This window comes from Globicephala melas, chromosome 1, assembly GCF_963455315.2.
Source record: "Globicephala melas chromosome 1, mGloMel1.2, whole genome shotgun sequence".
In the NCBI taxonomy this organism is placed as follows: domain Eukaryota; kingdom Metazoa; phylum Chordata; class Mammalia; order Artiodactyla; family Delphinidae; genus Globicephala; species Globicephala melas.
The window spans coordinates 106,869,245-106,891,855 of NC_083314.1; the positions used below are offsets into that span (position 1 = coordinate 106,869,245).

General features: G+C 39.3%; 1 protein-coding gene across 7 annotated transcripts in view; it reads left to right on the forward strand.

The window, feature by feature from the left end:
- Positions 1–7,111, forward strand: part of EVI5 (ecotropic viral integration site 5) — a 208,068-nt gene extending 200,957 nt beyond the window's left edge. For 6 of the 7 annotated variants that reach the window (XM_030868666.3, XM_030868669.3, XM_060302758.2 and 3 more), the window contains one exon: positions 3,043–7,111. In XM_030868666.3, the coding sequence (XP_030724526.1) occupies positions 3,043–3,354 (312 nt within the window). In that variant the 3' untranslated portion in view covers positions 3,355–7,111. The remainder of the gene's footprint in view (positions 1–3,042) is intronic. The other variant, XM_060302764.2, reaches the window with a different exon arrangement.
- Positions 7,112–22,611: the final 15,500 nt, after the last annotated feature.

Genomic DNA, 22,611 nt, shown 5'->3' on the forward strand with positions numbered 1-22,611 from the left:
TTTCTGAGTCAGCCCCATTTGGTTTGAACATAGGATCTGCCACAGTGATTCTCTGAATACATCAAAATCTCCTGAGATGCTTGTAAAAAATATAGTTTCTGGGGTTTTACTCTCCATATTTGGGATCCTTAAATCTGGGGAGCGATTCTACATTTTTAATAGGCATACTTGGTTATCCTAATGCTAATGATCAGTGGGCCATGTTTTGAGATATGCTAATCTAAGTTTGTTATTGGTAATATCCCTGAAAGTTTTTCTAGGGGGGTTGGGTTAAGAAGGTTACTTGTCTGCTTTTTGTTGTTGTTGTTTTCTTTCTTTTTTCTTTCTTTCTTTTTATTTGGCCACACCATGCGGCATGCGGGATCCTAGTTCCCCCGACCAGGGATCAAACCCATGCCCCCTGCGGTGGAAGCACAGCGTCTTAACGACTGGACCACCAGGGAAGTCTCTGTTGTTGTTTAAATATAATTAATTCCCAAGAGTCTAGTAATAAGGGTAAGCAGTACAGCTCTTAGATGCAGGCAACCAAGACAGCACTTCAGAGGGCCCAGCTCTGGTCCTCTCCCAGCCAAACCCCTTTTCACAGGATGCCCTCCCAGAGGACATCCGCACCTGAAGTCTAACCCCTCTGAGACCATACTCTACGTACTCAGTACCCTGGAATTCCTTGCCCAGATGTCTACCTTCAGGGCCTACCACAGGCCTCTTCCCTTTCAGAACCAGTATGCACACTCCTAGGTCCAGGGGATAACTAGGATATAGCTTCAGTTTTACCGTCCCTTACCTTCACAGTTTTCTTCTTTCCACCAAAAAATTTCTCGATGTCTTCGCTGTTCTACATTAATAGTTCTCAAAGAAGCAATAATTGCATCTCCTTTGACATTGAATAAATGACCCTTCAATCTGTAGTCCACTTTATATAATATTTGAGGTCGATTATTGTTATGAGGGTACAGTGTTTTAATTGCAATAAATTTTGGTAGAGCAAAGAAAAGCATAGCTTTCCAAACAATTGGGAAGTTGTGGTTCCTCCGCCATACTCCTCCTTTATAGCCAGGAAGAAGGAAGACACGTGCTCTATATTATTTCTTCAAAAAGGGTTTGGGGACAAGAAAAAGGAAGACATCAACTGACTTAATTTTGCACTTGGAGCTATAAATCATGTGTTGCAATATGGTGATAGGATGTTGCATCAGAGTGTGGCAGTTGTAGTAATGCAGTGTGTATCACAACCACGGAGAGGTCTTTGTGGTGCTCTGTGCCCTTTCCCTAAAGATTCAACTCCAAGTTTATATCCAAGTTTATATCCCTTCTGCTATGCCAAAGAGGAAGGTTTTACTTAAATTACATTGTACCTCACTATGATGTTCTCTTAGCCTAGGGCACAGGAATTTCTTAATGGCTGAAGGTTTACCTGAGGCAGACATCATTGTGTTGAGTCCCAGCATCCCTCTTGTTTCCCATTGTCACATACCAACAGGGAAGTACTAGGGTTTCTTCACTTCTTCCTGGAAGTCTGTCAGGAAAGCTAGGAGGTGTTATGGCAAAGCTGTAATGTCTTTACTCTCAGAACCGTTAGTTTTGAAAGTGTATGTAATATTTCCTGAATATTTCACATTGTCTTTATCTCAAGATTCGAAAGATAGTGACCAGGAATTTGTCCTGGAGAAACAAAATTGCAGGTTGATAGTAATGATAAGGACAAGAGACATGGAGTATATTTTTAGCAAATTCTTGATAATAAAGGTAGATTTTGATAGTTAATGGTTTTTATTGTTTTGGATTTTTTTTAACTCTTCTACTTTGTCGTAGGAGAAAATTCATGGTGTATGAGATAAACAGGTGATAGTATCAAAATTAAATTTTATATTTAAAACATAAGCCCTTGAGGAGAAGCTGATGTCTTAATTATATGATAGTGGATGTGGTAGTATCTATGGTGGTGGGTTTGGGAATTTGTGGGAATTTAGGCAAAGAAGTGGCAGATGATGAAAAGAAATCACCCTTAATACTGATAAAACTGGTTTGGGAGAATGTGGTTTTGATGTGTGCAACAATGGGTTTTTCAATACTGAACTCTAGAATTTGTCAGACTTGCCCCCCCCCCCCGAGTAATAGGTGGCATTTGATCTGCATAGCCCTTCCCACACAAGGGTATGGCCCTATAAAATTCCAGGGATAGAGAAACAGAACCTGGTTCCCAAAGATGGAAAGAGAGGGAAAAGAGCTGAGCAATATGTGCCATTCCTCTTCCCTACCCCTGGTGAAAGAAGTCACTCCTTCTCCCTGGGAGGAATAGGGGAGAGAAGGCAAAAATGTTATACATCACTGGCCTTCCCTCTACACAGAAGGACATATCAATAGTGGGAAGAAGCATTTCTGCCCTAATTGAGTGATAGTGGTATGGTGGTGTTTAGGATATTATAACAGGATGGAGACTCCTAGCAAATTTTATTGATTTGTAAACCATTATCATCATTCACAAAATTATGGAGACATGCTCTAAGACAGTGTGTGTGATAGTTCAGAGTATTGTCTTTATTAAGTCCATATCTTCTACAGATGTACATTGAAATATTTGCAGGTGAACTGATAGGATGGCTGGGATTTACCTCAAAATAATCCAGGAACAAGAGAGGCATATTGTAACAAGATTGTCCATGATGTGTTAGATGTTGAAATTAAGTGATGGGCACATGGAGTTCATGTTATCTCTAGTATAACAAAGGTTCCATTTGAATCTAAACTTGGGTATTAGCTATGTGTCCTCAGCAAGCTACACTACCTGAGTCTCTATTTCCTAATGTCTAAAATGAAGGTAATAAAATCAACCACACAGGACTGTTGTGGTGATTCAATTAAAATAAGTTATCTGCTCATTGCGTAACACGTGAGAGTCACTAAAAAATTGGTAGTTACTATTTATATCCATAAATGGAAAAAGATCAGGGTATCTTCTTACTTAAACATGAAATGTTTGCTTTCTTGGAGTGTGTATATTTCCCCAAGTTGAGTATATTAACTTGGATTTTGTTTCAACAGCTCAGGTGCCTAAAAGGCCAGAGGGGCTTCTCCGGCCAACCCCCTTTTGATGGAATCCACATCGTCAGCCATTTAATAGGAGATGATGAATCATTCCATTCCTCTGATGAAGAGTTCATAGGTAATTCCTTACAGGAAAGTGGCATTGGTTTTCCTTTGCACAGAAAATCTGGCCTGATGTCTTTGGACCCTACTGTGGCAGATGGTAGTGAAAGTGAAGCAGAAGACAGTGCGCTGAAGACCAGAGAGAGCAGTGAAGTGGTTCAAAAGGAGCGGCCCCTGAGAAGCGAGTCGTACTCAACCACTGTCTGACCATCACTGTGACCTAGACTGTGGATTTTTTTAAGGGATCAGTTATCATGACTAAGGGTTTTTGGAACATATCTGTTTCATATGTATATATATATAAATATATATATTTTACAATCTTAACTGCCTTTTTATCTTTGCCAAATCTTCACCACTGACTTACCATTGCTATAAAGTAGAGTGGAATATGGTTAATGGGAAAAATAAGGTTCTAGCAGTATTACTAAATATTAATGTTTCTTGTTTAGAAAATGCAATTATATCTATACGTGGGAACGATTTTGAAGTTCAGAACTGTGGAAAATTGAATTTTCTTCAGACAAAACTGTTCTTGTGCAATACTTTATGCTCAGTGAACAAATTGTATATTTATGTTTATCAGTTTGTTTTCAGGGTGGCTGTCTACACACATTTGACCGAGACATACATCTGATTTATCTTGGTTTTTTTGTGTTTGGGGAATTTTTTTTTCAACCAAAATTACTGCTTTATTAGTGGGTCATTGAAAATTCCCAAACGCAAAGCCTTTTTTTCACATAATTTTATAAACACAAATTAATGGTTATCTGTCTTGAGAATTCTAAATTTTGTTTTAATTTCAGATTTTTATGTGCACCTGATGCTTCTGTATGTTGCCTACCAGTCAGAGTAGTAAGTTAACTACAAATATACTGGGTTTTTGTACATATTTATAAATCTGCACCATGCAACATTGAACATTTTATGTGGAGAATGTATCTGTTGCAAGATGACTGCCTTCAGCATTATAAAAGGACCTCTGTAAATAATAGGTTAAAAGAAAATTGAAAATAAAACCAAACACTAATATTTTAATAGCTTTAGAATTTTGCTTAGCATTCAACAGTAGCAGATTCATAACTGATGCTTGTTCAAAGACACTATTGATGAAATCTTTTACTTCATGTGTATGTAACTAATAAATTTTTCATGATTAGAGAGGTAATAGCACACATTACTTAGTGCTAATATTCTACTTAATATAATTTAATCAATGGACTGAGGTCCACAATACACAGCAATTGTATCTGCAAATAATCTACAAACATTATCTTCAGATTCTCCTGTTACTAATCTATAGATAAAGCAAGCCATAAGAATCCTTTCCTACCAATTCTTTATTATCTAGACTTTTTTTCCCCAGAAAACTGAATGCCTGTCATTGATAAATTAGAGGAAACACCCAAACTACACTTGTACTATGGAAAGACTACAAAAATGTGTTGACTGGATGCTTTCTACTCTCATTTTCATCAGCAGCCTACGGAAAAAAAATAACCTTCAAGAATAAGAGGAAGGTAGAATTCGGTAAATATGGAGGTACAGTTTTGCACGATATGTTGCATGCAGAGAAAAAAAAATTACATGACACAATGGAACAGAAGAGACAAAAATAGTTTTCTGTCTAAACCAAGGAGTTAAGCCTTACGGTGCATCGTAGGCAAGAGTTTCCCAGCAAACCCTTTATAGCCCTTTTGCTTGAGAAACAAGATTGAAAACATGCCTATTGTCTCCATAGCTCCAGGCTAAATTCTAGTGGTTAAGTAATTTACCTGTGGTCACAAGTTAGTAAGTAATCAGAGCCAAGATTTTAATCCAAGTCGCTCGGACACCAAAGCATTTGAAAAGGCTCAGCTAATGAATTTCTCAATTCCCTGCTTTTCTGACAGTTAATGTGATTTAAATAAGTTTGATTTAAATTGTTTCCTGAATATATTATATAGATATATATCTATATGTATAGATATGCAAGTATCAACACTCATAAGCTTTACGCAGCTCATGAACATAGATACTACTCCTAGAATTGTCTGACTGGTGCCTTTGGGATTCTCTTTTGGGGTTCATTGCTGTCAGTCTAGAGGCTGTTGATGCCCAAGTGAAATGAGATGATTCATGGCCACATGATTGCTTTGACCCCCCACATCAAGAAATCCGAATGATCCAGCCCATGAGCCAGTTCCAGCCAACATCCTGTTTTCACATGACCCACAAGCTAAGAATGATTTTTACATTTTTAAAGAGTTGAGGAAAAAATCAAAATAATAATATTTTGTGTCACATGAAAATCATATGACCTTCAAATTTCAGGGTCTAAGTTTTATTGGCGCATACCCATGCTTATTCATTTGCATGTTGTCTGTGGCTGCTTTTGTGCCACAGTAGCAAAGTTGAGTAGCTTAAAATATCTATTATCTGTCCCTTTAGAGAAAGTTTGCAGACCTTAATTTAGATACTCTAAAATGTAGGTTTACCTCTTCAGTTTGTCTCAAGTAGAAGACTGAACCATTTGCTTTTGCTGTTGAGCTAATGGTTTGGAAACCTAAAATTTCCTGTTGGATTCTATACTTATAACTATTCAACATGGAGAGTGTGCCAGCTATTTTAGATTGCAAAGTCTTCGAAGCCATAGACAAATTTGGAAGGGTATCTGTGCCTTTGGAAATGGAGAAAGAAAGGAAGGAATACCAGAATCCTAGCACTGTTCTTGAAAGCATGCATCATTGATTGACCTTTAGGTTTATGCTTTATGCTTCACTGAGTCAGTGTTATAATTTGACTTTAAAAGTAAGAACATCTTTCTAGAACCATGTTTCAATTCTAAACTTTGAAAGATATTCTTAAAGAATTTCCTAAGTACTGTTTCTGGTTAGGAATTAGTTGTTAAAAGAATCATGGTAAGTAAACCTTACTCTGTTGAGACTCTTGTAATTTGGATAATGAAAAACTAGAAATGACAATCTTCTCATTCAAGATCTTTGATTCAAATACTCCTTAGAAGGGTTTAAAATCTTCCTGGCCTTTAGGATGTAATAGGATAACTTACTCCCTTGGGATAGTTACTTTCTGGTGTCATTGCCATCCTGGGTTGAAATGCTGAGAGAGACTACAGGTCACCTGAATAAAATGGAAATTGCATTGAGGTGATGAAACAGAGACCTTAAAGATCAAGAAAATATTTCAACAGCCTTTTAAAAAATAAGTGGTAAATTTTTTCTTCCTGGAAAAATAAGTCAAAGATGTAACTTTACACAATTTCTACCCTTTTTATTGATAGATATTAAGCATTCAATGTTTGATGACTAATTGAGACACCAAGTCCTAACTAACTGGTTGGCTATTTGGGGAAGGAAAAAACAACTTTTTCGTAGCTCTGGAATGTAATGCAGCTTGTTACTCTCCAGATAGTGCCTTTGATTGCAAACAAGGTCTAGACCTTTTAAAGTATTTTATTTCTGACATCATAAGAAATGATTTGGTTCCTCATTCTTCTTTATCTTTACATAGTGCACTATAATTTTCAGATTTAAAGTAAAATAAGTGTATGAATCGTGTGTTAGTAAAGCCCTTTTATGACCAGCTTGATTTTTGTGTGAGTACCAAGTGTCAACAGCTAACATTTCATGAAATCAGTGATTTACTTCGTGAAAACAATGAGCTTTAGCCTGAAAATTATTGCTGCTCTGTCATTAATGAAACAGTAAGTTTTTTAAATTAATTTTAATTTAATTCATTCTACTGAAATTAAATTTTCTGATTAAAAATGGAGTGAATGCTATTTATAATCCAACTTTTTACATCAATCCATTGATCTACCTACCCCTTCTTTTCACTCCAAAGAGAGGATAGAATAATACATTAGATATACTATAGAGATGCAAAATTATAATGTATTTCATTTTACTGTTGGAATTTCTTATTGTAACATTGTATGATAACCTGAAATGTTTACTTGTGCCTTTGCTTTAAACAATTAAAGTTTTCCATTTTATAAGAATTTCTGTTTCCTTAAACTATTCAACTTAAAAGGGGATAGGCATCAAAAAAAAAAACTGTTTAAAAATGTATGGCCTAACATCAGATATTCATGAGTAAGGCTTGTGCTCCGTGGGTACAGGGACCATATCCGCCTGTTCCACCTATGTGTAACTAGTGCCAAACAGAGAGCCTAGTATATATTTTTCGGTTTAATGAAAGGCCTAATACCTGGATTTGTTATTTCCTTCAGTAACATGGTAATTTTTTTAAAATAGTAATGGCAATATTTTCATCTCACATTGTGTTTTAGGTTATTAAGTTAACTAGCAACTAATTCAATAAATATATTTAAATATATAATTTGAATATACATAGGTAATTATAAAAAGAAAGGTATGCCTTCTGCATCATCACAATGTTAATAATCATTTAATTCAGAAGCAGTAGTTCATTGTATATACATATTATATATACAATTGTATAAAATGTAATTTATAATCCAGGGTTTCCTACCTTGGCACTATTGACAGTTGGGGCCAGGTTGTTGCAAGTGGCTGTCCTGTACATTGTAGGATGTTTATCATCATTCCTGAGCTCTACCCACTAAATGCCAGTAGCACTCTCTCTTTCAGTTAGTTGTGTCTCTAGCTGCCAAAAGTAGGGAGGACTGGAATGAAAATCACCCCTGGTTGAGAATCTCTGGTATATATTTAGAAGTGAGTCAAAAAACAAAAAGCCACTAGGGCTAAAACTAAAAATATATACATCTATTGAAGATGGATATCAAATTTGTTTCTAGTAGCTGGTGAGAAAAGTAAAACCTGAACCACAGTGAGGTGCCTCTTCACACTTATTAGAATGGCTATTAAGACACATACACACACACACACATACACACACTAACAAGTGTTGGTAAGGATATGGGAAAATTGGAACCCTTGTCCATAGCTGCAGGGAAAGTAAAATGGTGCAGCCATTGTGGAAAAGTTTTTGCAGTTCCTCAGAAAAGGTAACCATAGACTTACCATATGATCCAGCATTGCCACTTCTAGATATATACTCAAAAGAAAACAGGTACTCAAACAGATATTTGTGCAACAATGTTCATAATAGCATTATTCACAATAGCCAGAAGGTGGAAACAACAAATGACCATCAACAGATGAATGGGTAAATAAAACATGGTATATACCTACAATGGAATATTATCCAAGTATAAAAAGAAGTGAAATTCTTTTTTATTTTTTGGCCGCGCCATGCGGCTTGTGGGACCTTAGTTCCCCCATCAGGGACTGAACCTGGGCCCCAGCAGTGAAAGCACTGAGTCCTAACCACTGGACTGCCAGGGAATTCCCCGGAATGAAATTCTGATACATGCTACAACATGGATGAACCTTGAAAAATGCTAAGTGAAATACACCAGACATATAGTGTGATTCCACTGATTTGAAGTACCTAGAATAGCAAATTTATAGACAGATATATCAACACAAGTATTTCTGTACTTCTGTACATGTTTAACACGTAGACATTAACCATGGGATAGTGGTGTAGGAGAAAGGGAAGTTATTGTTTAATGGATACAGAGCTTATGTTTGGGATGATGAAAAAGTTCTGGAAATGGATAGTGGTGATGGTTGCACAACACTGCATGGATTTAATGCCGCCAAATTGTACACTTAAAAATGGTTGAAATAGGGACTTTGGTGGGCCAGTGGTTAAGAATCCGCCTTCCAATGCAGGGGACGCAGGTTCAATCCCTGGTCAGGGAACTAAGATCCCACGTGCAGGGCAAGTAAGCCCTCGCACCGCAACTAGAGAGAGGCCGTGTGCTGCAACAAAAAGCCTGAGCGCTGCAATGAAAGATGCCGAGTGCCCCACCTAAGACCCGACAAAGCCAAATAAATAAATTTTCTTTAAATGGTTGAAACAGTTTTTAAAAAATAGGCATGTTGAGAACTTAGAGTCAGCTTACAAATTAAATATGTTCAAGTAAAGATATATAGAAGGAAAAAAACCTAATACCTGAAAACTTATAAAATTTGCAGTGTCCATGAAATAAAAAGGTTTTTTTAGGTGTAGAATTCTGGCACTAGACTGGGACTCGAGATTTGTGTTGTTGAAACCTGGACAAATCACAGAAATTTATGGTTTCCTTGCTGCTGCTGGTACACCAGACTCCTGGGGCCTTGCCCTTCCTGGAATGGGCTTCTGCCACATTCCCACAAGACTAGCTCCCTAACTACTCCTCTTCTCTACTCAAGTATCACCTGCACAGGAGGGCTTTCCTGACCCTTTTAAAAAGCCCATTCCCAGCTTTATTTTTCTCCATTGCATTGATAACTGTCTATGCATTTTACATCATCATTTGTTTTTGTCTGCCCACACTAGAATGCAAGCTTTATGATTTTTGTCTCTCTCCCCAGTATTCAGGACAGTATCTTGGCTCACAATAAATGTTTGTTGAATGAGTGAATGAATAGTTGAATAAATCACTGTACCTCAGTTTATTCACTATTAAAATGGGATAAACAACATCTGTGAAATATGAATATCAGTGGAAAACCCAGTGGAATCTCAGTGCAGCCAGCCTGACTCCAGAGTCCTCTAATTACTGAATACTGCTTTGGCGGAAGACACCCACCAGGCACTGTTGAGGAGGCAAAGATGAACCAGACCAACTCCTGTCCTCGCACATGGAATGAGAGATACAAAGGTATGGATACAGTGCCATCGGAATTCAGAGATCACATCCAGCTTGGTGGAAGGGCCTCCTTCTTACTGCTTCCTGCTCTCTGCCCATCCAAAAGCCCCACCCTGCACCAGGGCAGGGCCCGTGATCCCTGCAACAACTGTTCTGTAAGTCCCATTGTCTCCTACCCAATGACTTGCTCTTACCTAGGTGCTAATGTCTCCTGATCTGGGTGTATGACTTCATCTCTTCTGCACTCTAGATTTTACCAAGCGTGTCTAGAAATGAAGCATCATAAACCAGCATGTGGGATTTCAGGCCCAGAGAATCTTTTTGTATCCTGAGTTGCCTCTAACAAAGTAGCTACTACTGTGTCCACAGCACCCCCCGCTTTGTCACCCAGGGCTGGCCACTTTTTCAGAGACTGCAAGGGATCTTCTTCTGAGGCTGTCCTCGTTAACAGGAGAGAGCAGGGCAGGTGGAAAGAAACTGCTTGACTTTCAAGATGTTGTTTCTCTGATTTTTTTTTTAAAGGAAATGCATACTGTACACATGAGAGACTCCAAGGCTGAGAGATGCCGTGGCAGTTGAGATGCACCTGGGAGCGCCTAACTGTTCCCTGCCTCTGCCGCAGGGGGTGGGACAGGCAGCCACTGCGTACAGCCCTCCACAGCAGACAGACCAGGGCAGCCCATCAAGTCATAGCATCTCGTCTCCTCCCCTACCAAGGACTCTTCTTTCTCTCCAGGCAAAGGCTTTCCTTGTCTCTTGTATCATCTTTGTCATTCCCATCCAGGTCTGGAGTAGGGACCCCTCCTTGGTGTTTGCTGTACTTCAGTCTTCAAGGCACAACTCTGTGTGGACCTGCCTAACCCCAACCAGGCTGATTCTTCCCCGTGGGTAGAAGAGACGACAGCTATTCCCCACAGCCCTGCATTGTCCCTTCTATTTTGCATGTCTCGAAGTCCAGCTTCTACCCTCGTGCCCTTCACTGGAGCTCAGGATTGGGCCAACTACACTCCATTTACAAAGAGAGTTTTAAAACCTTTGGTGCATGAATAAATGTCTCTGCAGCCTTCTCTCTACAGATAAGCTTCTGGTCAGGCTTAAGCTGCTCAGCTTAAAGGAGTCTCTGAGCCATTTCCCTCTCCCCTGCCTCATCAGCCCACTGAGCTGCTGCCAGAACTGCAAAAGCAATCTGCCAGGTGACGCGGTGGAAACCCCAACAGTGAGGAGTCGTGATGTTCAGCATAAATTTACAAAGAAAAGCGTCAGGCATTTCCCCCCAGTTAACTTAGTTCAGAAGCTCAGGCCAGGTCCAGCTCTGCCCTATTCTGGCGAACTGCCTTCCAGTTGTGCTCTGTGGAGGGATGTCCCTGGCAGGCAGCTCCCCAGGCCAGTGCTGGGATTTGAGTAATCACAAGCCCAAGTCGGGTGTGTGGGAAGGTGTGTTGTTTGGTCTGGCTCACAGCCCTTGACACTCTGTAGCTATTTTAAACAGATCCCACAGCCTTTCATTTGCTTCACTAATTTCTCTAAAATAGAATTATTTGTGGGTCAAAATCGGAGAAGTTTCTTATTCATCACCAAACTGCTCTTTGATGAGACTGGAGACAACACAAGGCCCAGAGCCCAGAAGGGCTTGGCACATAGTAAGTGCTCAGTCAACGTTAGCTAACAGCGAGATCGTGCGTGGCATCTCTGAATCCCCAGAACCAGTACAGGCCACTCAGTTAGTATTCATGGATTTGAATGTCCCTTCTCCTGCCCTGACTTCTCATCTGCACTCCAGTTCTCTACTTCCACTATCTACATGGTATTTCCACATAAATATGTTTGAGGTGATGGGCCAACACTCTCTGTTTCCTAATTTCTGCCCGTAGTGGTAATTATACTACTTGTTGTTGTTGTTATTAACACATACCTTAGAATCTCATGGCTTACAACATCGTGTCTCACTCCTGCTACACGTCCATCAAAAGTTGGCTGCTGTTCTGCTCTACATCGTTTTTACTCTGGGAACCAGGCTGATAAAGCCACTTCTGTTCTTTTTTAAAATTTATTTATTTTATGTTTAGCTCTGTTGGGTCTTCATTGCTGCACGTGGGCTTTCTCTAGTTGCAGCGAGCTGGAGCTACTCTTCGTTGCGGTGTGCGGGCTTCTCATTGTGGTGGCTTCTCTTGTTGTGGAGCACAGGCTCTAGGCACGGGCTTCAGTAGTTGTGGCACACGGGCTCAGTAATTGTGACTCATGGGCTCTAGAGTGCAGGCTCAGTAGCTGCGGTGCATGGGCTTAGTTGCTCTGCGGCATGTGGGATCTTCCCGGACCAGGACTCGAACCCGTGTCCCCTGCATTGGCAGGCGGATTCTTAACCACTGCACCACCAGGGAAGCCCACCACTTCTGTTTTGAACATTGTTGATTGTTAAGGCAGAGGGAAAAGTGATATGGTGAACAATATGCTGGCTCCCAAATCTTCTGCTGGGAAGTGATATACATCATTTTCATTGATGTATATCACTTAGCCATTTCATTGGCTAAGTCACACCACTAAGACTCCTCCAAGGAGAGGCAGTAAATATTTGGAAACATAGTACTTACTTTGTGCCAATAACTATTTTTAAATAACAGCTTTATTGTGATATAATTCACACACCATAAAATTTAGCCTGGGACTTCCCTGGCGATCCAGTGGTTAAGACTTTACCTTCCAGTGCACGGGGTATGGGTTCAATCCCTGGTCCCACATGCCTCACGGCCAAAAAAATAAAAAACTGAAACAGAAGCAATATTGTAACAAATTCAATAAAGACTTAAAAAATGGTCCATATCAAAAAAAATCTTTGAAAAAAATTTAGCCTTTTAAAGTATACAATTACATAATTTTTAGTGTATACACAGTTGTTCAATCATCACCACTAGTAATAATGGTTCACACCAATTTTAGAATATTCACATCAATTTCAGAATATTTTCATCACTCCAAAAAGGAAACCCCATACCCACTAGCGGTCACTCTCTACTCTCTCCTTTCCCCAGCCCCTACTATTAGTAGGCAACTATTTTTTTCTGAATAATATTCCAGTATATGAGTATACCATATTTTGTTTATCCATTCATCAGTTGATAAACATGTGGATTGTTACTAGCTCTTTGCTGTTGTGAATTATGCTGCTTTGAATATTTGTGTACACATTTGTATGTGAACATAGGTTTCCAGTTCTCTTGGGTGTATACTTAGGAGTGGAATTTCTGGGTCATACGGTAACTCTGTTTAACATTTTGGGGAACTACCATACATATTTTACAACCCCACCAACAATGTATGAGCGTTCCAATTTCTCCACATCCTCAACACTTACTATTGTCTGTCCTTTTTATTTTAGGCATCCTAGTTGGGTGTGGAGTGGTATCTAACTGTGGTTTTGATTTGCTTTTCCCTAATGATTAGTGATATTGAGCATCTTTTCATGTGCTTATTGACCCTTTATATATTTTCTTTGGAAGTGTCTATTTAAATCCCTTGTCCATTTTTTAATTGGGTTGTTTGTTTTTTTTATTTGTTGAATTAGTAAGAATACTTTGTATATTCTGCATACCAGTCCCGTATCAGATATATGGTTTACAAACATTTTTTCCTATTCCATGAGCTATCTTTTTCACTTTCTTAATGGTACCCTTTGAAGCACAAAAGTGTTTAATTTTGATGAAGTCAATTTTGTCTGTTTTTTCTTTTGCTGCTTGTGCTTTTGGTGTCATATCTAAGAAATTATTGCCTAATTCAAGGTCACTATGATTTATAGTTTTATATAAAGGAGTTATATAGTTTTAGCTCTTACATTTTGGTTGATGATCCATTTTGAATATGGTGTGAGGTAGGGGTGAATACTTTTTTTTAAAATAAATCCTTTATTTTGGAATAATTTTAGATTTGCAGTACAGTTGCAAAGATAGTGCAGTTCCCATATACCTTTCACCCAGCTTCCCCTAATGTCTAACATAACTATAGTACATTTGTCAAAATAAGACATTTTAAATGGTACAATAGGTTTAACTAAACTACAGACTTTATTCGGATCCCACCAGTTTTTCCACTTATGTACTTAATGTACTTTTTTTCTATTCCAGGATCTAATCCAGGATAAAGCATTGCATTTAGCTAAGTACTTTTTATATATTAAGTAATTTAATCCTCACAACAATATAATTATCTTCACATTACAGAGGAAATAAAGGCATAAAGAGCTTAAGTAACTTACCCAAGGTCATATTGCTAGTAAGTGATGGAATTTTTCTCATCTTTATCATCAATCCAAAATTCTAGGTAAATTACACTACATCCTTCAGTCACCTCCCAAGGAAGGTGCATGGGAGTTAAATGTTGTGAGATGTCGCTAGTCTGAAAATGTTTTTATTCTTTTTTATTCTATTTGATTGATAGTTTGGGCAATATGATACAGACTGCCTGATGTCCCCCAGTATCTTGGGGTTCTGAAATTTCACAATGATATCCTATGATATAGGGCCTTTTTTCTTTGATTGTGTTGGGCCCCCACTGGATCCTTTCAATAAGGAGACTTATGTCCTTTAGATTTGGAAACATTGTCCTGATCTCTGTGATAATTTCCTTTCTATTCTATCAGTGGGATAGTGGGACCCCTGGATTGCTCCTCTTATTTTTCTGTCTTTTTCTCTCCTGTTTTCCTTATTTGTTTATTTAGTTAGTTATCAAACTTGAGAATATATGTACACATTGTCATGTGACCTGATTTTTTAAACTTACCTTTTCCTACATATTTTAATGGCTGTACATCACATGAACATTCTTTAATTTATTTGACCAATGTTCTGTTATTGGGCATGTGTTCCCTATTATTGCCATGAAACTGCTTAAAATAAGTTGTGACACATCTTTGCTTCCTTATGATATATTACTAAAAGTGGAATTCCCACATCAGGGAGTATGTATATTTTAAATACGTTTTTCTGACACATATTGCCAATTTATCCTCTACAAATTAACATTCTCATTAGTACTATAAAAGAATATTCATTTTCCTTATAGAGCGTACTTTTGGGAACAGGCTAATTGAAACTGAAGACGTATACTCTTTGTAAATGGAAACGTGGTATTGAATAAATTTGGGGGAAATTTTCCTCTCTAATCTGAGAGATTGCATCATATGTTGTAGTTATAACATATATTATTATTATGCTGCTAACCACCCTTAGAACGAATACTCTGGATTACATGTAAAATTTTCTCTTCTCTCGCTTAACTAAGAGCATCCTTGTCATAGAGCTGTAATACCTAGGAATTAGATTAGGGTGGTTGATGCACTGACAAGAGTAAGGTGGCTGAGAGCTTTCAAACACCTGGTAATTTATCATTAGGTGAATTTACATAAACTGCTTTGGATGTAGAAAACTCATAACCAGTTTCCCTGAAAATGAAGGTATCACTTTCCTAGTACATGATTTGTCAAGAACTACTGGTTGGCCAAGAAAACCTTCATAGGATTAATGATGAAACAACCAAAATCTGGAATGTCTACCTGACACTTACTTATAAAAGCAAAGATCTATAATTTTTCTTTGCCTCAAAACTGTTGCTAAGTAGAGTCCTTATTCTTTAGAGAGATGTCCTGAAATGTTTATAGAAGAAATGATATGATATTTGGGATTTACTTCAAAATAGTCAGGTGGAGGAGGGGAGCAGTGGATGGGGAGATAAATGATAAAATGAAACAAGTTTGGCCATAGATTTACTGTTGAAGCTGGGTGATGGGTACATGGGGTACATTTTACTATTCTATCTATATATGTTTGATATTTTCCATGAAAGCAAAACAAAAACAATAAAACCTTCTTTGCTATGAACTTTTGGAAGAAACTGAGACAGGCCATTAGATTTGGCACTTTGAAAATGATCTCCAAGGCAAGATGATGGAGTGGCAACCCAGATGTGAGCAGGCCCATGGGAGGCTCACTTTACCTAACTCTACAGACCATGGTCCATGGCCTGGATTTTTGTAGCTCCCAAGCCAATTTCTAACCAGAGCTCAGTAATGGTCTCCCACTTTAAGCAACTGGTTAAAAAATACAAATTCAGTATAGCACCTGAGGTCCTGAAAATAATCTAGATCTTGACTTGGGTGTATATCTATGTAAAAATTAGCCAAGCTATACTCTTAAGATTTATGCACTAATAAAGTACCCAAGACTTTATTTCTAGAGCTGTTTAACAATTGCTGTGAAATCACAAGCTCTGGTCCTTATAAACAAGAGGTATTTCTGACTTGTTCCCTCCACAGACATGACCATACCTGGCAGAAGAGCAGCATTTATTCTGTCTTTGAAAAAGCCAGCCTGATTAAAGGACCATCTAGTCTGTTTGCTTATTATAGTGGGGTAGCGTAACCAGAGTTAAAAATCTGGGCTTTAATATCAAATCCACTTAGGTTTGAATCCTGTTAACTAACTGTGTGACTTTGGGCAAAGTTACCTCTCAGCTTCAGTTTCCTCACCCATAAAATAGGAATAATAACAATAACACTGCCTACCTCATAGGGTTGTTGTAGTCAATGAGATAAAATGGGGAAAGAACTCATAGTCAACAACCAAAAAAATGAATTATTATCTTTTTTTTTTTTTTTTTATGGTACGCGGGCCTCTCACTGCTGCGGCCTCTCCCGTTGCGGAGCACAGGCTCCGGACGCGCAGGCCCAGCGGCCATGGCTCACAGGCCCAGCCGCTCCGCAGCATGTGGGATCCTCCCAGACCAGGGCACGAACCCATGTCCCCTGCATCGGCAGGCGGGCTCCCAACCACTGCGCCACCAGGGAAGCCCTGAGTTATTATCTTGATTGGCAAATTCTGAGCCTGGGTTTTTCTGGCTAGTGTTGTACATAAGGAATAGGCAGACTTTAGACGTAGCTTGTCTATTATATGCAACATAATATTCCTTTGACATTTTCTCAGCCTTTAGGTCTGTTGGCAGGAATTGGTTATGGAGCCATCTACACAGGTTCAACACAGATACACTCTATCCTGCTGCGCCCTATTAACACATATATTAAATCTTAAAGAACCTGAGCAATAGAACAGTTTTCATAGCTGAGCTTGACAACTCCCTTCTGTTGTAAAAAAAAAAAAAAAAAAAAGCAAGCACTTTTGTATATGCAGATAAACGAGTCTTATCATCTCAAACTCAGAGCTCTTGATAAAACCCTCTTGGGTAATTGCTGCCAGAGAAGGTATATACTTGCAAAATAAATTTATACTTGGTATGTATTCAGTAGGTATTTCTCATCTTTTTTTTTTTGCGGTACGCGGGCCTCTCACTGTCGTGGCCTCTCCCGTTGCGGAGCACAGGCTCCGGACGCGCAGGCTCAGCGGCCACGGCTCACGGGCCCAGCCGCTCCGCGGCATGTGGGAGCTTCCCCGACCAGGGCATGAACCCGTGTCCCCTGCATCGGCGGGCAGACTCCCAACCACTGCGCCACCAGGAAAGCACCTATTTCTCATCTTTTAACTGGTTTATAATGTTAAAACAATGTTATGTAAGTTACTTGGTTTAATTATCTCCCTGTACATCACAGATACTTTATCCAGAGGGTAGATATGGTAGGAAGTAGCCCTACTAAAAGTTATGAATTCTGGGGATGCTTAATTAAGGTTATCTTTTGGTGTTAATATTTTTATTCAAATTTTATATTAAGGTTATGTTGGAGTTGAATCTAGTTAGAATTATTTGGATGTTCATTGCACTATTCTTTGAACTTTTCTGTATTGAAAATATAAAGTTAGAAAAATATCATTTTGGCCATGTTCTATGGATGTGAGCTTTTAGAGTCGAGTTTGTGTGCTACAAAGACTCAAAACAATTTCCTCAGGAAAAGTCTACACCTGACTTTGGTTTTCCCTTGTAGGTGAGAAAAGCCTTTTATCCAGCCAGCTGTCCTTAGGTACCTCAGCTTTCATAATAGGCTAGACTCTACCCTTGAATTGTCTATTAAGGCATGTGTGTCTGAATTTAGACAACTCAGGATAGCTACATTCCAGGATTTGGCTGGGAATATAATCTCATTTTGTCATTCAATATTTATTTTTTATTTTATTTATTTTAAATTATTTTATTTTATTTTATTTTTGGCTGCGTTGGGTCTTTGTTGCTGCATGCGGGCTTTTCTCTGGTTGCAGCGAGCAGGGCTACTCTTCGTTGTGGTGCGCAGGCTTCTCATTGTGGTGGCTTCTCTTGTCGGGAGCATGGACTCTAGGTGCGTGGGCTTCAGTAGTTGTGGCACATGGGCTCAGTAGTTGTGGCTCATGGGCTCTAGAGCGCAGGCTCAGTAGTTGTGGTGCATGGGCTTAGTTGCTCCACGGCATGTGGGATCTTCCCCTATCAGGGCTCCAACCCATGTCTCCTGCATTGGCAGGCGGATTCTTAACCACTGCGCCACCAGGGAAGCCATCCAATATTTATTAAAAACTCAGTAGGGAGAAGCAATTTTCAGGGAGGATTGTTTGAAGCATACATCAGCTTATGTGCTTTTTCAGACAGTCTAGTCTAAATCATATCCATGGATTAAACCAGATCATTAGACAACTGGTACCTTGCTAGACAGTGCCATAGTTTCCTAAAGTATAATTTTTACCAATTTGTGCTTTTCTGTGATATCAACACTGTGTGTTGAGTATTGCATCTATTATAAGGAAGTATGAAACATTGTTCATTTCTGTCTCACAATAACCACTTTTTAGGATTCCAGAGAGAAATACAGCTGGTCTTGGTACCAAAAATAGTTAATAGTAATAGTTAATCTCAAGTTTGCTATTAGAAAGAAAGAGAGAGAGAAGAAAAAGAAAGAAAGAAAGAAAACATTTTGATCCACCTTCTCTGACTCCTTCCCAGAGAATCCAAGCAAAAACATGGAGAAATTTTGGCTAGACAAGCATCATGGAATATGCCAAAATCAAATAAATGCCTTTCTACAATCCAAACTACAAAATACTTCCCAAACCAGAAGGAAAAATGTCTGTGCAAAAAGTACATCACATTCTTCACAACTGGTCGAATATTTTGATGCTCCAAAATTCTAACCCCAGCCTCATGTATTTTGTTAATTTCAGATCTTTAGCAGAAACTGTGCAATGGTGCTGACTGGTTGTACTCATCATGGTTCTCCAGAGAAATAGAACCAATAGGATATATCTAGATATATATGAGGAAATTTATTATAGGAATTGGCTCACACTGTTATGGAGGCCACGAAGTGCCACGATCTGCAAGCTGGAGAACCAGGAGACCAGTGGTATAATTCAGTCTGTGTCTAAGTGCCTGAGAACCAGGGCAGCTGATTGTGTAACTCCAGTCGGAGGCTGAAGGTCTGAAAACCAGAAATTCCAATGTCCAAGGCTAAGAGAAGATGAGAGAGAAGTGGGGGTGGTGGTGGAGAATTCACCCTTCCTCTCCACCTTTTTGTTCTATTAGGGCCTTCAATACACTGGATGATGCCAGCCCACTTTGTTAAGTGTGATCTTCTTTACTTTATCTACTGATGCAGTGTTAATCTCTTTGGGAAACACCCTCACAGATATATCCAGAAATACCGTTTTACCAGCTATCTGGGTATCCCTTTGTCAAAGTGACACGAGAAATTAACTATCACACTGGTCAAAAGAAAAGTCCCTGGGGAATTCCCTGGAGGTCCAGTGGTTAAGACTCAGGCTTTCACTGCCATGAATCCAGGTTCGATCCCTGGTCAGGGAACTAAGATCCCACAAGCTGTGCAGTGCAGCCAAAAAAGAAAAAAGGAAAAAGTCCCTGTATGCCAGGCCAAATGGCCATCTCAGAGGCCTGGGGTAGGAGGGATATAGTCTTCATTCATTAATTTTCTCTTTTATTTACCTTCCCTGCTATAGTCACTTCTTGGTAGGTAAAGGAGAGCAGAGGCCCCCATATCCATCTCTGTACCCCACATAGGGCACGGTACATGACATTCAACCAGTATTCACTAAATATTTGTTGAATTAAACTGAATCATACTGTTGAATCCACAGACCCCATCCTCCTGTGGAACAACTGTGCCAGCACTTGACTTTCCATCCTTCAGGCCTCAGGGACTGCTTTTAAACTCAGCTGCCACACTGGTCAACCAGGTTACCATCCTGAGTCAGAGTTCATTCTGGTGCTGTCCCTTGTGTTTCCTTGTTGCCACCAGGACATTCTTCTACTAGTGAACAAAGAAGCCATGCAGTGCTCAAGCAAATCCCTGATTCGCACAGAAGCCCTGTTCATTCTTTCATCAGATATGTCTGGATTGGGGGTCGTGTGCAGGGGGATGTGTGTGGTGGGTGCGTTTTAATTAAAGCTCAAATGAAACCTCATGACCCCTACCACTGAATTGGCCCTTACCTGACAACAGGAAGAGTTAAAAAATATTTTAGAAAGGGGAACACAAAATAAGTATTTGTTTATTAATAAGAAGAGTATTTTAGGAAGAGGCAATGATCCTTTGCCACTCTCTACCAGCCCCAGCCTTGATGAACTACTCAATTTGATGGAGACACAGACCATGAGAGTTGAAAGTAATCTTGGAAAGCCCAGAACCCAAGGCCTCCTGTGGGAGATGAGGTCTGAGAGCCTCAGGTGGTCGGACTGATTGGGGATGTCAGAAATCTGTAGTAAAACGCTTCCTGGCAATTCCTGGTCATTGTCCAGGGTATGCAAGCTACTGCTCCCACACCGTGGGCCCTACCTCCAAGAGTCCACCTACAGGGTCTGTAGCCAGGCTGGCCTGGGTTTGAATCTCGGCCCTGTCCTTCTCTGGCCATGAGATCTAGGAAAGGCAAACCTCTTCAAGTCTATTTCCACAGCATGTTTATCAGGATAGTTAAAGAAAATGTATGAAAGGGCCTCGATAGTGCTTGATATATAGTGACAGTAACTAACACTTCATAAATGCCTACTCGATGCTTCACATCTATTATCTCGTTAAATCTGTGCAGTGCAACAAACTATGAGGTAGGTGCTATTATTATAAGTATGTTCACAGGTAAAGAAATTGAGGGACTGAGAGGTTGAGGAATTTGTCTAAGGCTAATAAAGGACAGAGCCAGAATTTCTAGATTGTAGAAATCTGGCTCAGAGTCCATGCCTTTAATGACTACATTCTTCTGTTCCTTGGTTACTATGGTCTTTATAATTTTTCTTGGCAGAGGTGTAATTATTATACTCATTTGGGAAAATAATTTGTCAATATGTGTTCATAAACTTTAAAAGGTCCTTATTCTTTGATGCAGTAATTCCGTTTCTGGCAATCAATAGTAAAGAAAGAATTATATATACACAAAAACCCAAATGCACTTAAAAAAAAATCATAGCATCATTCATAGTAGGGAAAAAGAAACAATCCAATTGTCCAGAAAAATGTTAATAAATAAAATCACAACACATCACTTACATGGACAATTAGACAACGTGATCATAGCATGGAAAATATACACCTAGAGTTTTTTTTTTTTAAGATTGAGAAAAAAACACTCCAAGATATTACTAGCTAAGGTAGTGGGATATGGAAGTGTGTTTTAATATTTTCTATTATCAACTTTACAAGTGTTCTGTCACACAGCTATTCTACTTTCAGCAACTCACTCATTTAATGCTGTTTCTGGGCTTGTGATGAGCAGCGTGCCCGGGGGCAAGGCGGAGGTGGGTTGGGGTTCAAGCTCGCAGCAGGAGGTGAGGAAGTGTGTTCCCTCTCCTCTACCAATCAAACTTAGTTATTGGCTTGGTCTCCCCCATGCTTATCACTCCCCAAGGCTCTAACAGGCACTTGGCTTTTGGCTCAAGGCTCTTGCTCCCTGTGCTGGATGTGGAACTATTAGTACAGTTTGGTGGAAAGAGACAAGATTGGGACTCAACAGATTTGGTTGGGTTTTAAAAAGCTGCTAGTTATCAGAACCTGGGCTTCTTAAACCACTGGTGTCCTTATGCAGAAATAGAAATGACTCTAATGTCTGCCTCTGAGAAGTCCCAGCCTTTCCCTCTCCTCCACGAGGCCAGTAAGGGGCAGAGCTAGAACACCCAGTGGGTTGTATCTGCCAACCACGGGTCCTGCTGTCCTCCCAGGGAGTTGTCTCTCAGGGAGAGTCTGGGGATATCCACGAGGACTGATCTGAGCCTCGCAGGCTGCCTGAGTTTTCCAGGAGCCTCAACTCCCACCTTGCTTCCAGGTATGGGGTCAGACATTCCCTGTAGCAGAGCTATGCTTTATAAGTAATTTTTTAAAGTTACAATATATAGGCTTTACTGTTTGAAAGTGAAGTGTCTCATCTGGGGTAAACATAGGGTAAAAGGATCACCAAACATCTTGGAGGAAATGATGAAAAAAAAAAGAAAAATAATTTTACATTTTCTCTCTCGTTACATTTTCCATTCACCAACTAAAATCTACTTTTTTTTTCCATGAAAGTTCACACTGGGTATGTTTCTATGAAGAGTCATTTCATGCAGCCCACACATAAGATGACACTTTATTCAGTCAATCTGTTCTTAGGAACAATGTAAAAATATATATGTGGTGAGGTTAACAATTTTCTTATTTGAACTTTGAACACCAAAGCTGACAGCCCCTCCCTCTTCAGATGTTTGAAATCCTTTATGTAAATGTTTAATTTAGATTTTTATACTAATAGAACATGTTTTATAATGTGACAAGATTTAAATATATCGGTTCCAAAATGTTTATTAAAGAAAAATAGTGTTTCTCATCATGTTTGAAAAGGTTC